The sequence below is a fragment of the Plectropomus leopardus genome, chromosome 6, assembly GCF_026936395.1.
Source record: "Plectropomus leopardus strain MGB_pleo_1.0 chromosome 6, ASM2693639v1, whole genome shotgun sequence".
Lineage (NCBI taxonomy): Eukaryota > Metazoa > Chordata > Actinopteri > Perciformes > Serranidae > Plectropomus > Plectropomus leopardus.
This window is the reverse complement of record NC_142181.1, coordinates 942,219-959,718: the sequence shown is the minus strand read 5'-3', so window position 1 is coordinate 959,718 and position 17,500 is coordinate 942,219. Positions and strand designations below refer to the sequence as shown.

At 41.2% G+C, this 17,500-nt stretch overlaps 1 protein-coding gene across 2 annotated transcripts in view; it reads right to left on the bottom strand.

Moving 5' to 3' along the window:
• LOC121942834 (exocyst complex component 3-like protein 2) overlaps positions 1 to 17,500 on the bottom strand; it is a 53,878-nt gene that overhangs the window by 7,325 nt on the left and 29,053 nt on the right. For both annotated transcript variants that reach the window (XM_088078425.1, XM_088078424.1), the window contains 8 exons: positions 6,827 to 7,104; positions 6,077 to 6,343; positions 5,125 to 5,243; positions 4,589 to 4,703; positions 3,267 to 3,377; positions 1,934 to 2,034; positions 1,723 to 1,839; positions 871 to 1,006 (listed from right to left, as the gene is read on the bottom strand). In XM_088078425.1, the coding sequence (XP_087934551.1) occupies positions 871 to 1,006; positions 1,723 to 1,839; positions 1,934 to 2,034; positions 3,267 to 3,377; positions 4,589 to 4,703; positions 5,125 to 5,243; positions 6,077 to 6,343; positions 6,827 to 7,104 (1,244 nt within the window). The remainder of the gene's footprint in view (positions 1 to 870; positions 1,007 to 1,722; positions 1,840 to 1,933; positions 2,035 to 3,266; positions 3,378 to 4,588; positions 4,704 to 5,124; positions 5,244 to 6,076; positions 6,344 to 6,826; positions 7,105 to 17,500) is intronic.

Here is a 17,500-nt window from a genome sequence, read left to right as displayed (position 1 = left end):
CGACAGAGGACACAGCTGAGACACTGATGTCCTAAAATACTAGAAATGTCCTAAAATACTAGAGAAATGCCCTGAAATGTATAAAATGTCCGAAAATACTTGAAATGTCCTAAAATCTTAGAAATGTCTTTAACTTCTAGGAATTTCCTGAAATCCTAGACACGCTCTACAATTCTACAAAAATCCTTGAAAAATCCTAAAATCTGAGAAATGTTTCAAAATTTTAGAGATATGTTAAAACCCAAAATGTTCTAAAATCCTAGAAACATAAAAAACATGTCATAAAAATGGCAGAAATGTCCCTAAAATCCTAGAAATGTCCTAAAATTGTAGAAGCATGTATGGGGCTGCTGCGACTGGCCCCCGGTCTCCTATTATTTTGAAAAAGTGTCCCCCTATCAAAGCAAGTTGCGTATCTCTGCTTTTTAAAATCTTGTTTTAATGTTTTCTGAAAGGCACGTTGAATTTCCTTTTTTTCTAGAATATGAGATATATATACATTTGCCTTACACCAAACTAAACTCGTCCAATCTAATCTCATCTCAATTAAACTTAGTACAAACCACCTCAACTAAACCAATCGAATCTCGTCTAAGATGTCTCTCTGTGTTTTTATCGGGCTGTTGACTCTCAAGTGTTTCAGCAAACACTCCGAGAATAAATAAAGGTTAAAAATTAAGTTGAACTGAAAAAGCGTTATTGAAACAGAGACAACAGAGGAGGGGCCTCGACACAACACAGAGAAGAGAGGACAAACACTCGAGTGCTAACAGTCACAGGTCAAAGTCATAGAGATGTTGACTTATTATTGGCATGTTCTGTGTGTGTGTGTGTGTGTGTGTGTGTGTGTTGCAGTGTGTGTGTTTGTACCCTGATGTGCAGGTAGAGGCGTTCGGACAGCACTCTGATCCCCAGCTGCACGATGTGATCCAGAGCTTTATTGGCTCGACGTAAAGAGTCCTCGCTGACTGACGGGTCACACTGAGCGCAGCGCTGCACGAACCCTCTGAACACACACACACACATGCACACACACATAAATAGTACTAAACGGGGACCATGATCCCACATGAACCAAGTGAAGACCTGAGTCTATAAACAGAAGAAAATATGTGAAGTGAAACTGAAGCTAAGGTGAGCTTTTTTAACAGCAAATGTGACTCAAATGCAGGTAAATTTATAACATCCTTAATGACTGCATGATATTATAATAAATGCTGATGCACGTGATTCACATTCTCATATGTAGGAGGTAATATCTCGTACATAAGAGATGACATCTTGTATGTAGAAGATAATATCCTGTAAGTAGGAGATAATATCTTCTCTTATAACCTAGGTGATAACTTCCCATACAAAGGAGATAATTTCTAAATACAAGATAGAGTGCCACACATAAGAGATAGCGTACCCTATGTAGGAGATAATATCTTGTACATAGGAGATAAAATCTTGTAAGTTGGAAATAACAATTTGTATGTAGAAGATACTATGTTGTATGTAGAGGGCCATCATTGCCCGCAACTTTTTTGTGTTTTTACCTCAAAAACCTGTAAAAAGAAACCATGAAGTTGAGAATTTTATTCTATAACAAGTAACTTCCTTTTTTCATTTTGTCTCCAACAAGATTACCAGCTGATGAAGCTCATTATAACCATTACTTTTAAAGTTTGTTCAGGAGTTTGTTGATGCGGTGACAGTTTATGTTTTGTTAGTTTGTACCTGAACGGAGGACAGCAGTTGACCAGAGCAATGGTTTTGGACACGTATCCGTCCTCGTTGTCTCCAAACATGCCGCACTGCATCCCCTCATGAAACATCTCGACTTTACGCTGGAAACTGGAACAGTTACACACAAGAGCACCATGATTCTGATCATTGTTAACCTCTCAAAAGCCTTAAAAAAAGACAATCATGAAGTTTAAGTGTGTACCTGTACAGGAAGTCAGCCAGGCCGTTGAGGCTGCACTGAGCCACTCTGGAGCCCAAACTCCTGTTGATGGAGGCCGAGCGCTCCAGATCCACCTGCAGCCTCTGAAACAACAAACACACAGCCAGGAGGATTTATTTCACATATTACTACTCAGTTTATCTTGATCTATTTTTCAGATTTTGTTTCAAAGCTGCTGATGCACTCAAAACACAGCAGGCGAGTCCTGTGATTTTCCACCTAAATTTGTCTGTTATCACCGTGGTACGTGCACAGCATCTTGGAGATGAGCTTTTAGTGAATGCACGCTTCGCTCGGCGTTTGGAGCAGGGCGAGGCGGGAAACAGATCTCAACAGACGCACCAGTAAACAGAGCAGTCAAACTAGGACAGCACTCCAATATTAGAATTTTTTATTATTGCCACACGGATGTCTTAGGTCAGACACCCTTCTTCAGCAAGTGCATCGACAATAACACAAAGAAAATCTCACACTGTAATTAATTATGTCCACACATGCAACCAACACCAGAACATCCCAGCAGGGGGAGCCAAAATTTCCAAAAGGCAGAGTCACAGTCATATTATAAAGGAATATAAATGCAACAAAGACACAATTACAAATAACAATAAACATGATAATGACAATACTGGTTGTAATAACGATAATAATAACCAAATAATGTAAATTTAAAAAACAAACATCTAAATTAATAAATGAAAAAATGGTAAACAACCCATATTTAAAACAACCCAATTTATTAAATGCATCTTTGTTTTTCTCTTTTGGATTTAAAATTTTTAATAAAGAAAGAAAAACCGTAAAGGGTCCATAATCCATGTTATTCTTTTCCCCCCCAATTTATTTATATTCACTTAAACAAAACTGAAACAAAATAACCAAACAGAATATTTGCTTTTTCGATTTGGTTTTGAAACAGAATAATCGAAGCACGAACCATACATGGATTTTTCAGGGACACTCTGTCCAATTCACTGGACACTTTAAACTGTCCCTTGTGTGTTTTTCTTGTTGTGTTTTCTTTTTCCACCAGAGGACACCAGTGTGTGTATGTGTGTGTGTGTGTGTGTGTGTGTGTGTGTGTGTGTGTGTGTGTGTAATCAGGAAACCCTCCATGTTGACTTTGGCGTCAGTTAAAGGAAACACTCAGAAAACAATCAGCGATCAAAAACACAGGGGAATCCACCTTTATGTAACACTTCACTCTTGATTCAACAACCTTTATTTAAAACAGACAGGAAACACTGACCACAGCTGCCGGGCAGTCCGCTCTCACAGTAACCATAGTAACAGAGGAGGAGGGCGTGTCCCTTACCTGTATGACGGTCTTGGCCAGAGTGATCTGATACTCCTCGATGTGCAGCGTCTCCATCCACCTCCTCTCCTCCTCGTCCAGGACCTGACTCAGCTCCGTGGTCACTTTAGCCTGCGCAGGGAGGGAGGGAGGAGCCGGGGGTCAAAACAAACGCACCTTCACCTTTAACCACAAGCTGCAGGGACGTTCACAGCCGTGCTGCAGCAGAAATAACGCAGCCACGATTGAAAAAAGTCGATTTTTACTGCAGCTTCACCTGGAGAGTGTCAGGTGGTGTGCTATGAAAACTACATTTTAAACATTTTATGTTGAAGACATCTTACGGATCTACAGGGAGGGTGTTTGTTGGTGAAAATAATATTTCACCTCCTGCTTTATTTTGCTGTTTTTTTCTTTCTAAACCATGGGAGAGCAACAACTTTTAAATAATTGGCCCAAAAACTAGCAGAAAATTGGTTAAAAGTCATGAAAAAATTATTGGAAAAAAAAAGAGACAGAAAAAAAGTCATGTAAAAAAAATACACAAGAAAGTACTAAAAGAGATAATTCATATTTTTTCTTGCTTTTCTGTAACATAATTTTAATTTGATATATAATAATTTCTCCTCAGATAGACACTAAACAACTCAGGGCTTTCTCCTTGTTGCCTTCTTCATTTTGCTATTGCTGTACAAACCTGATTTTTTTTACAAAAACATGGGAAAGCAATGAGCAACGTTTCAAGAAATAGCCCAGAAATTGGCAAAATTTACAAGAAAATTACAGACAATTAAGCCAAAAAAGAAAAATAAATAAAAGTGTTGTAAAACTGTTTCTTTTCTTTTCAACAATATTTCAAACAATAATAATGATAATAATAATAAAAAGAATAATATAATTTCTTCTATTTTTCCCTAACATAATTATAAATATGAGTTTCTGGATGTTTTTCTCTTGTTGATGTCTTGTTTGACAATATGTAATAATAAATCCTAAACTAATTTTCAGGTTTTTTGGACTCCTTTTACTAATATTTCACAGTTTGCAGGACATTTCTTGCAAATTTGCTCATTACATTTTTGAAAAAAACAGTCAAACCAAATTTTTCAGCTTCCAAAGGTTAAAATGATTGTGAAAGATGTTTGAAAGCAGCACAAGAAAACTGATGTGGTTTTAGTGCCAAATTCAAACCAGTAAATCACAGAGTTGTTGAAACATATTTCAGTGTATCCGTCATATAATAGTGTACAGACGTCATGTTTCTGTGGTTTGCAGACACAAACAATGCTAACATTTTTTTCCAGAGAGTGGGTGAATAAAAAAAGTTGTGCTGAGTGTCTCACCCTGACAGAGTTGAGACAGTCCAGCTCCAGTCTGTCCACAGTCTCTGAAGGCAGCAGAGGACTCAGGTGAGCGCGGCTGAACGGACTCGTGATGCACACGGTCCCCAGAACATCTCTGAAACAACACACCAACACACACACATACAAGACAATATGATGTGTGAACAAACACATAATTATACAAGAACTTCTCCATGAGAAATAAATAAATAAATAATACCCTTTAAAACCTGAGCAAATTTGACAGAATTATTTCTTATTTCCAAAACATTGGAAGAAGACAACAAGCAACAAAAAAGGAAATGACCCAAAAGTTAGCAAGGATATAGTACATTTACTGGAAATTACCTGAAAATTTAAAAAATAACAATCTGTTATTCAGATAATTATTATATTCGTTTTTATATTGTGATGCTCAGTGGCATCCAGACAGCAAACAGCTGCTGTTTTACTCATTTAGTTTCCAGATTGGTTCCTCTGGTTCCTGTAAACATTTGGGCTGACTCAACCTACATGTTTAATATGTGTGTGTGTACCTGTTGTAAATGTTATGCAGCCAGTCCAGCAGGGAGTAGATGTCTGTGATCTCCAGCTGGTTGTCAGTGATGGCCTCCAGTCGCCTAGCAACAGCCTGGTGGTAGCTCTGCACGTACACCTGACAGGTCAGAGTTACAGGTAAGAGGTTAGACTTCAGCATATCTTGAGAGGAAACTCTAAGTTCAGGCAGGATCACTGTAGTCAAAAATAAATAAATAAATAAATAATTTCTGTTTCCAATAATATATTTTTGGGGGTGTGGCTCTTTCCCCGTACCTCTCTGCCCTTTCACATGCTTGCGTGGAAAGCTGAAGGTGGAGAGAGCACAGCTCTCTGCCCTTCCACGCAATCCATCATTATTTCCGCATCGATATATCAGTTAAATTAGCAATGATCCCGTATCATCAATACAAAGTGTAAACATCAATCCGTATCATCCTCTTTCAGATGCGCCTTTATTTTGAAATTCTGTGTCACGGGAACACAGCGTCAGGCAGATGATGGCGAGCATATTGCATAAATATCATACCGTTGTCCAAAGTGTTGATATAATATTGTCTTGTGATGAGACCAGTGATTTCCACCCCGACCACAAGCCCACAAAGAGAGTTCAAGACAGAGAGAGCTCATCTCTCTGCCCCTCCACATGCATACGAGGAAAGCCTGAGGCAGAGGAAGCAGCAATGATAGGCAGGCGAAAGCATTTTAAATAGGCTCCCTGAATGAGATTTGTCAATTGTTTCCATAGAAAGGAATCATGTGATCCATCTGCTGAATCCCTCCATCAATCAGCTGATCAATCAGCTGATCGATCAGCTGATGTGGCTGAGATGTGAGCTGACTTTGACATTGTGGCGTGCCTGAACTAACATTATGCTCCATGTAGAAACTTTGAGAGGAGATCCTTTTTGAATACAACCCCCGGGCGTTCCTGTCCAGGTGTTGTCTCACCTGGAAGGGCTGGTACTCGTCCGGGTAGATGGACACCACGTTCCTCTTGGCGGCCCCCAGGTCGTCCACCACCCGGGCTCGGAGCCGGTCCAGGTACCTGTCCAGCTCTCCGGCTGTGAACTCGGCCTTCTGAGGCAGAGAGCCGTCAGCTGCCTCCTCCACCGCCTCCTTCCACCTCTGCTTCAGATGGCGGGGCCTCGGGCCCCCCGGGGCTGCAGTCTCACTAAGGGACCAGTCTTTATCTGCCTGTTCCTCCTGCTGCAGCACCTGCACACACACACATACAGACGCTAAGGTGAGGTTACTCAGTAAATACATTTTAACACAGTGATACTCAACATACAGCCTGGGGGTCAAATCTGGCCCCTGACAAGGCCCCTGATGGCCCCCCAACCACTTTCTAATCAACAATAAAAATGAAGTGATTGACACTGAATAGTTTTTGTCCTTTTAGTATCCATAAGGTGCCAGAATGCCAGAGAGGTCCTAGTTAAGACCCTAATGTCCTAAAATCTCAGAAACATCTTTAAATCCTAGTAACGGAAATTTCCTAAAAGAAAACGTCCGAAATTCTTAGAAATGTCCTAAAATCCTAGTAATGCCCCACAATCCTAGAAATATACTAAAATCCTGGAAATGTCCTGAAATAGTAGAAACACAGCAAAATGCTGGAAAAATCCTAAAAATCATATAAATATCCTAAAATCCTAGATATGGAATAAAATCCTGGGAATGTCCTATAATCCTCACCTGTACCACCAGGCCCAGGTTGGGCCCCGCTGTCGGGGACCTCAGAGACTCCCTGACGACGGCCCACAGCTCCTTCTGCAGCTCCTCGTACAGCAGCTCCACGTCCTTCGCCTTCCTCCGCCCGCCGTCTTTGACGCTGGGGCTTGTGGCGTCCTCCGGCTGCGGCGCGGCGCCCCGCTCGGCGGAGGAGGACTCGTTACACTCCTGCTCCAGCTCCAGGATGTGAGTGTCAGCCAGCAGGAGGTCCCGCTTCTTCACCAGCTGCAGGATCTCCAGGACTGAAGGACACACGAGACATGAGACAAATGACATATGATACTGAATATCGTGACTTTGTACATTCACAGATGTTTGCAGTGGACGATATATCGATTACACTTGACATGTCATGACCTCCAGCCTGAAACAAGCTGTGTGCTTCAAAATAAAAGCACCAGTGGAACTGCTTTGATTTAATTCTCAATAACAATACTTTATTTTACTTTATTATAGGAGTATGTTTTTTTTTTTTTTGTTTTTTTATCTTTTAAATTTTATTATTTAGAGCTTATACTGCAAAGCCCTAATATTTGTCTATGTACATTAGCTCAGTACAGTTTGATGAATATTCATACTTTGTGGTTTTACTACTTTTTACTTCAGTAACAGATGTGGGAGTTTTTTGTCAAAGGTCAGATCCTCCACAATGAACCCTCTTTATTCTGACTGATTAGCATTAACAGCTGTTTGTCAGGTCCCAGAGGAAAACACCAGCACCCACCACACACACACACACACACACACACACACACACACACACACACACACACACACACACACACACACACACACACACACACACACACATACACACACACACACACACACACACACACACACACACACGCTGAGCCGTGTGGGTTCATTTGATTTGAACATCAAAGCAGCCCTGAGGGGGACAGGACGAGGGACGGAGGTTCCCACAGAATCTCTGATCAGTTTCTCCTCGACTGTCCAACACATTTATATTCCAGACATCGGACACACTGACATTCCTGCTCGACCTTTGGAAAACATCTGGAAACATCTGGAAACATCCTGTAAACACGGGGATCCATAAAATGTTGTGTTGAAAGTGTTTTGAAAGGTTGGCTGTCTGAAAAGAGGTCTTGTGGTTAACAAAAGCTGAAGAGACTTTCACACAGTGCTGTGTCCTGACTTTTTTTTTAAATTTAATTCTGCAGGGGGGGTAAAATTAATGTAATTCATTAAAATTAATGTAAATCATTAATTTTACTTTATATATACTGTCTTTACTGTTTTATTGTAAGTTTCTATCCTTGAATATGTTTTTTATGAATTTTAAATGTCCCTGTTTTGATCATATACGATAAGCCAGGAATCACCAACTAGCGGACCGCGGTCCGGATCCGGACCAAAACTTCCTCCCATCCAGGCCCGTGGCCAAAAAGTCAGAAAATGTAAGAATGACAACAATATTTTTTAAGGAGTAGTGCTGGGCAATTAATCGAAAAATAATCGACATAATCTTGCACATGTTGGATATTTCAGTTATTTAAAAATTCTGTTAACCCTTTCCCCACTGGGGCTGCAAACTCCCATGCATCTGCTGTGCGTCTCGCGCTTCTGGGCTCTGTCTCACGCTCTCATGACACCGAGGAAAATCTCACGCCAAAACACAGCGAGGGCAGAAGTGCTGAACAATCATGTAAAAAAATGAACGACTTTGACTTTGACTTTGTAGAACAGCTGAGTGTTTGACAGCCACAGCATTTCATCATCGCGGATCAAACAGCTGATGGTCTGAGCTTTTAATTTTTACATAATAATAATAATAATAATAATTAGCTGAATACCCCTGCTGTAAACCATCTTCAAGGTGATACCACAACTCATCAGACTGATTATCGATGATTAATTAACAGCTCTCACATTTAAACATGGAAATAATGGCTTCAATGTGAGCTGACTTAAAATTATGTTAATGGGGTGATATTTTCATTATGATATTACATGTCCATCAGCCCACTCCAGCGTGGACATGTCCAACAGTCCACTCAAGCACACAGACATGTCCCAGCGCAGAAATGTCCAACAGCCCGCTACAGCTTGGATAAACAACTGTGTTTTTCTGTGGTGCAACACCACGAACAAAGTCATTCTTTTCTTTGATCGATAAATCAGATGTGACTTTTCTCACAGACTCCCAGCAGGGCGTCGATGGGAACCTGTCAGTCCTCGCTGAAGGACAAACAGCCCACAGTCAGTGAGCGCGCTCCGTCAGAGGATCTGGTCTGAGGTCAGTCAGGGAGGATCCCCTCTGACTCACAACGCCGTGACATCAGCAGAGCGGGAACTTCCCACTGCAATGACATCATCCGGGCTGACAGAGGAGACCAAACTGATTAAAATAAATAAATAAATATAGAAACAAAAATAAATACATACATAAAAAACAAAAATAAATAAATTCATAAAAACAAAAATAAATAAATGAAATAAAATAATAAAAATCAATACAGAAAATAAAATCAAATAATGATAATAAAAATCAACCAATAACAAAAAATAAAAAAATGAATAAATAAAATAAATTGTCAAAATAAATACATATATTTAAGTACGAATGTAAGTCTTTTCCGTCTTCTTGTAGTACTTTTACTGCATTCATGTATTGAAAAACTTCCTCCAGCTGCTGCTGGATGTAAAGAACGATGCGACTGTAATGAATAAAGTTTGTATGGAGTTAAACCAGAAACAGACGCAGGATCATCAGACAGGAAATACGACTCAGTTATTCATCACTTCATAATACTGCAGCTGCCTGATAATACACACTGTCACTGCAAGAAGTACACACACACTCACACACACTCACTCACACACTCACACACACACACACACACATGGTTGGACAGGAAGTGGTATCTCCTGCTTCAGCTTCTGCGTCAGAGCTGAGGGCTTCACCAGGGCTACTCTTTCAAAATAAAAGCCTGGTGTGTGTCAGAGCGAGGATGTGAGTCCTCCAGATGTTGCCTCGTTTGTCCACCTCAGTGCCGACAGAGGAAGACAGACACACACACACACACACATACACACACACACACACACACACACACACACACACACACGGTGGTAGCCCAGAGGAAGATCCTCTCTGTAAACAGAACAATGTGACGGGACTTCTCGGCTTTGAACTTCGGCGTTTTTTGGTGTCCCTCATTCGGTCCCTGCAGCAGAGACGAGCTCAGAGGTCAGAGGTCAAAGGTCAGAGGACCCCGAACACGTCCTCTCGGCTCAGGTTCAGGTGAAGCTGCTGTAGTTTCCTGTGAGCTGTCAGGAAGTGTGTGTTGATCCGTTTTCTACCTGCGGACTCGTTCTCACGCTGTCAGCCGTCTGAGTTTCCTCTCTCTCTCACACACACACACACACACACACACACACACACACACACAGTCTTTACTGTAAGTCTGTGTTTTCATGATGATCTCACTTCAGCCATCGACTCTTAATTTGCACCTTCGTATAAAGTTTTGTTTATTTGCCCTTTTTTCATTGTTTAATTTCAGCTGCTGCACAACTGTTCACCCCCGAACGAATAAAGTTTCATCTCAACCTGAAAAAGGTTTTTGCTTTTTTACTGCAGTGAACATAACGCTGACAGCTCAGACTGAAATATGAGATTTAACCCAAATCTGGCCCCTGATAGGGCCCCCGGTGGCCCCCAAACATTTCCTAAAGGACAATAAAAATAAAGTGATTGACTCTGTGAATAGTTTTTGTCCTTTTAGTGTCCATAAGGTGTCCGAGACATGAAACAGCATCAAAATAGAGCCAGAGGAGGATCCCCCACACCCCCGACAGAGGACACAGCTGAGACACTGATGTCCTAAATGACGTGAGAGACGTCCTTCTTTGAGTTTTCAAAAAGTGATCTGCAGTTTCACACAGAGCTGCAGGTTCGTTTTAATGAGACCACTGGGGACACACACATATGCACGCACACACACACACACACACACACACACACACACACACACACACACACAGGGTGTGACCGCTGTAAAGTGATACATCAGCACTTTGAGCACCTTTAAACCAGACTGCACTGGAGCTTGTAAAACACAGCTATAACAACACACACACACACACACACACACACACACGGTCACTCTATCTGGCATGTAAAAATGTGCACACACACACCTTTAACATATATACATACATCATGTGGCCCTCCACACAGAAACACAGCTCGTATTGTTCGGCCTGCGGAGGAAATCTGTTCCAGCTGCAGGGATGAAGCCCCGCCCACCTCCGCCCGCTTCCTCGTTCCACCTTAAAATCAGCCAAAATCACCTCATCCAATAATCACCCCGTCCGAAATCACTCTCTGGTCACTTAAAATGTGTCTTTTCCTTTTTATTTTTTAAATTGTTTTTTCTTTTTTTTCTCGCTGTAGTCCATAATAATAAAAAATTTAAAAGAGAAAGATGCTTGAAACATTTTACTTTATATAATGAGTTTAGAAAATATTAAATTTTATCTTTCTTAAATAACTGATGGAATATACTGAACTTTTTCACAATATTCTCGTTTTTTAGACGCACCTGTACGCAGGTCGCCATGACGACATGCCAACCCTCAGCAGTCCTCTTGAAACAGGCGCGTTTTTAATTTCCATTTTTGCTTTATTTTCCAGTTTCATGTTTGCTTTCAGCTGTTCAGGAGTCTGTTACTACTGAAGGAAACACAAAATTTCCTTATTTTACTGCATCACAATAAATGTCTTTACATGACAACATAACGGAGACTTTTATTGTGAAAAACCTAAAGCAGACTGCTTTGCTTGGGGGGCCACTTTTGCAAAATGACAGGAGGCCAGGGGCCCACACATGTTTCTAGGATTTTAGGATGTTTCTCAGATTTTATGACTTTTCTGGGATTTTAGGACGTTTATAAGGTTTTAGGGCATTTCTAAGATTTTAAAGATCTCTCTAGCATTTTGCGACATTTCTAGGAATTTAAGACTTTTCTGTGGTTTTAGGACGTTTGTAGGATTTTGGGAGTTTCTATGGTGTGAGGATAATTTTAGGATTTTAGGCCTTTTTCTAAGATTCAAGGATGTTTTCATTTCTGGGATTTTGGCTCTCACGGCACATTTACAGAACAGCGAATGATGCTGTCATGGGAAAGCTTAAGCCGCGCATCAGAACGCCGCTTTTTAACGTCTTCACTCAAGACAAGACGACATCAGTTAAAGACACAACGTCAAACAGGCAGCCCCCCTCTAAACCAAACCAGACCTGACCAGACCCGACCCGACCCGACCTGACCAAATCCACACCAGACCAGACCAGACCAGACCAGACCAGACCAGACCGGAGTGTCTGTATGTTTAATGTTTTATGGACTTTTTCCTCTGCAGCTGTGTGTTTTTCTGACGTCTGAAGTTTCTGTTGAAGTAGAATCTGCTGAGTCAGACTTCACCTGCTCAGATCCACCTGAGAGGGAACCCGCTGACGGACCTTTAATAAACTGTCCACCCTCAGCGTGTGTGTGTGTGTGTGTGTGTGTGTGTGCGTGCGTGCGTGCGTGTGTGTGTGTGTGTGTGTGAACAGTAGCAGTATTGTGTGAGTGTGTGCAGACGGTAATCTGAGCTCTGCTTTCACATTTTTCTGCTTTCTGCTCGTCTGTCGCTTCACTCAGCTGCTCCTCCTTCACACTCACTAAAAACACACTACGACATTCACACACACACACACACACACTCTCTCTATATATATACATATATGTATGTATATATATACTGTATATACAGTCAGGGGCGGGTCACCACACGATGGGCCCCTGAGCACAGACATGCAAAGGGCCCCTCACCTCTCGTAAAGAGGGGCAAGACACACACAGTCTGAAGTGGTTTTGCACCTATGTTTTGTGGTTTGGTGTCATTTTGCATCCCCTCGTGGTCATTTTGTGTCTCTTTATGTTGTTTGGCATCTCTTCAAGGCCATTTTATGTCTCTTTGTGGTCACTTTGTGTGTCCTTGTGGTCAGTCTGGTAAAGTAGAAATACAACACTGTAGAAATATTCTGTTACAAGCAAAGTCAGGCATTTCATTTGTTCATAAGTAAAATCAGAAGTATTAGCATCAGAATATATTAAAATGCCACGGCTGATTTGTTTTCATTATCAGTTCATTTGCTGTTTGAAGGAAACGCCTTTAAAAGTATTTTTTCTCTCAGATGAAGAGTAAAAGCCCAAAAATGTTGAGCTCAGCGAGCTGTAACGGAGCTTTGTGTCCTCACGACAGAACATCTGATGAGCGCTGGTTCCCTGCAGGCACAGCTGGATCAAATCTGCTCGCTCGGCCTCCTTCACGTGAATTTCTTCTTTCAGTCTTCGGACTAAAACTGCACTTAAAATAAACAAACCCCAACATGTCCCGCTGAAATCGGACTAAATCCAGTTTCCCAAACTCGCACTAACACACCCAGATGATTGGAAATCGAGCTCCTCAGTCAGACTTTAACCCTTTGAAACTCCAGCAAATTGGATTTCTGTCAAAAACACAGGAAGAAGTAGCAAGTTGCAAAAAAACAAATAAAAAGTAAAAAAAACAACAAAACAAAAAAGTTACTACTACTACTACTACTACTACTACTACTACTACTACTACTAATAATAGAAAGCTAATTTTTTTTTTCATTTCTAGGATTTTTATCAGTTTTTAGGATGTTTCTAGAATTTCAGGATATTTCTCGGATTTAAGATGTTTGGAGGATTTAAGGACATTTCTAAGATTTAAAGACGTTTCTTGAAGTTTACGATGTTGAAGATTTTTAGGATGCAAAATTATTAGATATTATGAAAAAAGTTATAAAATTATATTGATTATTTTGTAATGATATATTTCAAATTATTTTAATAATTTTACGGTTAAACGCCACAAACACAGTGAAAACGATTTATGAGGGCTCAAAGTGTGCAGAGGCTCCACGTTTGGAGCAGATATTCTGCAGCCGAGTCGTCGGTGCGACGCTGCGTTCAGGGTGTCAGATCAGCGATTATCAGTGGACAGAAGCGTCCGGTGGCCTCTGACAGGAAGTCATCCAGTAACAGTCTGACGGCTCCGACCTCCTTCAGCTGCTAATCACTGACTGCTGAGAGTTATCAGCTCTCACACTGCAGTTATGCAACAGTAACAGGCCGTCCTCGCCGAGAGCCGAGGACGCTTCTCAGCACGCCCTCCCTAAATGCCCCGCCCACGCCAACGCCAACGCCAACGCCAACGCCACCCACAGGCATCGTTATCCCTGAATAATTCTCACTTTGAGCGGTTGCTGTCACGAAAGAAAGCAGCGGTGTTGAAATTTCACATCTTCAGTGAACACAACAGAGACCCGACCAGTCAGAGAGGGTTTACGTTAGCGGTCGACCGATAACGCTTTTTCAGAGCCGATTCTGATTATTAATAGTTAATGAGACCGATAACCGATATTTGGAACCAATATGCATTTACAATAAAAACAAAAGTCTTTCTGTCGAGCCAAATAATGGAAAATTATGGACAAAAATCTACAAAGAGCCGTTTTACTCCTGTAAAAAATTCAAAAGCTAGTTTAGAAATGTTTTTTTGATGTTATTTCAGCAGCGAAGAATTAGAAAATGCAATCAAACACTTCTTCAACTGAATAAATGCAGAATTGATGACAAAAGCAGCGGTCGACTGATGTTGTTTTTTCAGGGCCGATGCTGATTTTAGTAAATGAGACCAAATATTTGGAACAGATTCGCATTTATGATAGAAATGAAAATATTTCTGTCAAAATTTAGAGTTTGGAATATAACAAACTCCAACACAAAACTTTGTTTTAACACTTTTAGCAAATGTTTAATCAAAACTGAAACTGTCAACATCATATTCAGCAAGTTTCCACCAACTTTCTTTTTTTAAATAAAGAGAATAATTAAATGAAAAATAAAATAATAACTAAATAAATAAATAAAAATGGGTTTTACAAAGTCAAGTCAAATCAGTTTGTCTCAGAGGCTTGAAGCGTGACTTTCGCTGCTCTCAGACTTTCACATCGACTAAAGAAAAACTCCCAAAAAAACAATAAAGGGGAAAAAACAGTAAAGTAAAACTTCCATCCTCGCTGACATTTTCTTTGCGCTTTTTAATCAATTAATTTTACCCGCGATCATCAAAGTAAAATGCCGGTACAAACAATCGGATAAAAGCCAACAATCGGCCCGAATAATCGTGTGACGTTTCAGGGGAGCAGAAATGTCAGAAAGCATGAAAACTGTCAACAACTGACGGGAAAAATGATATATTTGGTCATTCTGTTCCTAGTCGCCACAGGTTGCGTTAACTGAATAGTTTATGTGACTGACGGATGTTTTTCAATAATGACGGAAAATTTGTAATTGAAAATTTGACCGTAAATCACACTCCAGTCCAGCTCACAAACCTGAGTGTGTGTTTTCTTTAAAGTGGACTTCCTGTTTCAGATTTCAGCGTCGACCTGAAACGTGCAGCGACTCGCCAAACAGCCTGCAGAGCTGCTGCCGCTCAGAGCCGACGGAGGTAACGTGATCGGGGATTAGTGACGCAGCGGTCTGCGGAGGGTGAACTCCTCAGTTTATATCTCAACATGAAATCTGTCGTCACTGCGTCCTTCTCCTCACCTCAGACAATCTGGAGACAATCTGAAGTGAGTCCGTCCTCCACGCAGAGCGGACGGGTCCGCTGAGGGTTTAACGAGTCATTTAGAAACTAACAAAACTCTGGACTCACGAATTACATCAAATAAATCCTTGACTGCTGCTTTTTTATTATTAATCTATAATTCAAGGTGATTGGCTGAGAGAAGAGTTTTAAACTGATGTTTTAACTGCGATCAAGAGACCGACACTCGCAACGCAAAATACCGAAGAGCAAAAACAGCAACATGCAAACATCTGCACACACTACGATGCTCAACCTGCTCAGGGGCCACTGTGGCAAAATGACAGGAGGCCAGGGGCCGGGGGCCAGGGGCCAGTCGCAGCAGCCCCACACATGTTTCTAGGATTTTAGGACCCTTTAAGGATTTTAGGATGTTTCAAGGAATTAAGGACATTTCTAGACATTTTTAAATGTTTCTGGGGTTTAAAGACGTTTGTAGGATTGAAGGATGTTCGGACTCAAGGATGTTAGGACAGTTCTATGATTTTAGGATGTTTCTGGGTTTTAGGACAGTTCTATGATTTTAGGATGTTTCTGGGTTTTAGGACATTTCTAGGATTTTATCATGCTTCTAGGATTTAAGGAAGTTTTAAGGATTTTAGGACATTTCTTGCATTAAAGGACATTTTAGGACGTTTCTGGGATTTTAAGATGTTTCTTGGATTTTAGGACAATTCCATGATCTTAGAACATTAGTAATGCTATGAAATCCTAGAAGCTTCCTAAAATCAAACAAGCATGTATGTGGCTGCTGTGACTGGCCCCTGGCCCCTCGTGGCCCCTGAGCAAAGCAAGTCTCCCTGCAGCAGAATACAACACGAACACTGATGTTCGCACTTCAGCTTAACAAAAACCTGCTATTTTTGCTTCTAGTTGAGAACCAACCTTTTGGGCTGTGGACCAATTTATTTTGGTCAAAATGCTCAGAAAGGTGCGAAATGAGATGGTGAAACCAGAACGGAATCAGATTCATGTTGGTGGAAAAAAGGTGTGCGAGGATTAAAATCACGAAAGCAGCGGGACACCAAGGTAAGACTGGACAAACATGGCTCAACATACCAAACAGCACATGATGGGAAATAGCAAAATCGTGCAATTTGCCGGTTTTGCATCTGTGCAGAATAGCTGCTGTTGCACCATTTTTCATCTAAAACAGCAGCTGCATCTCTCCATTTATCCACAGTTTCTTTGATGCTGCCAAACTGCGCTGCGGTAAACTACGCTCAGTGGAGACCCAAAATGTGGATTCGCTTTTAAGCAGATGATGAAGTTTTATTCGATCACGACTTCTCATGAGCATTGGGTTGTTCTGCAGCGAGTGTGGAGTCTCAGACTCTGCAGCAGCATCACACTCATACTGGTAGTGTGTGCAGACGTGCACAGATGTTTTCTAAAGACACGTTCATTATCAGACTCACGAACACGGAGGCCGGACTGAGAGAACTCAGTTTTCTCTAAACAGAAGCTCAGACAACTATTTGATTTCATAACCCTCTTCTTCTGTGTGTGGGTCTGAAGCACAAAACATCCCAGCTGTTACACACACACACACACACACACACACACACACACGGTCAGATAATTGATAAAATGCATTTGAAAAGTGATTTCTATGTCGACAGGAAGGACAAAATAACAGAAGCAGAGCAGTTGGTTGTTTAAGAAAAGTTCAAATAGTCGTCTGAGTCTTTGAGTGTTTTTTTGAAAATAATTTCCTACATTTTGACCCAACACGGACCCTCCTGCTCATGGATTCTCCTCCCGATAATGCGTTCAATGTGTAAGAGGATAACAGGACTTCTCCTCCGGCGGCGGAGCAGAACGGAGCGCGGACACGATTCTGCTGATGTTTATCTGTCAGCTCAGATCTCTGCAGATCTGCACGCTCACATAAAGAGCCAGAATGCATGAAGACACAACCAGCAGCAGAGAGTCAACCT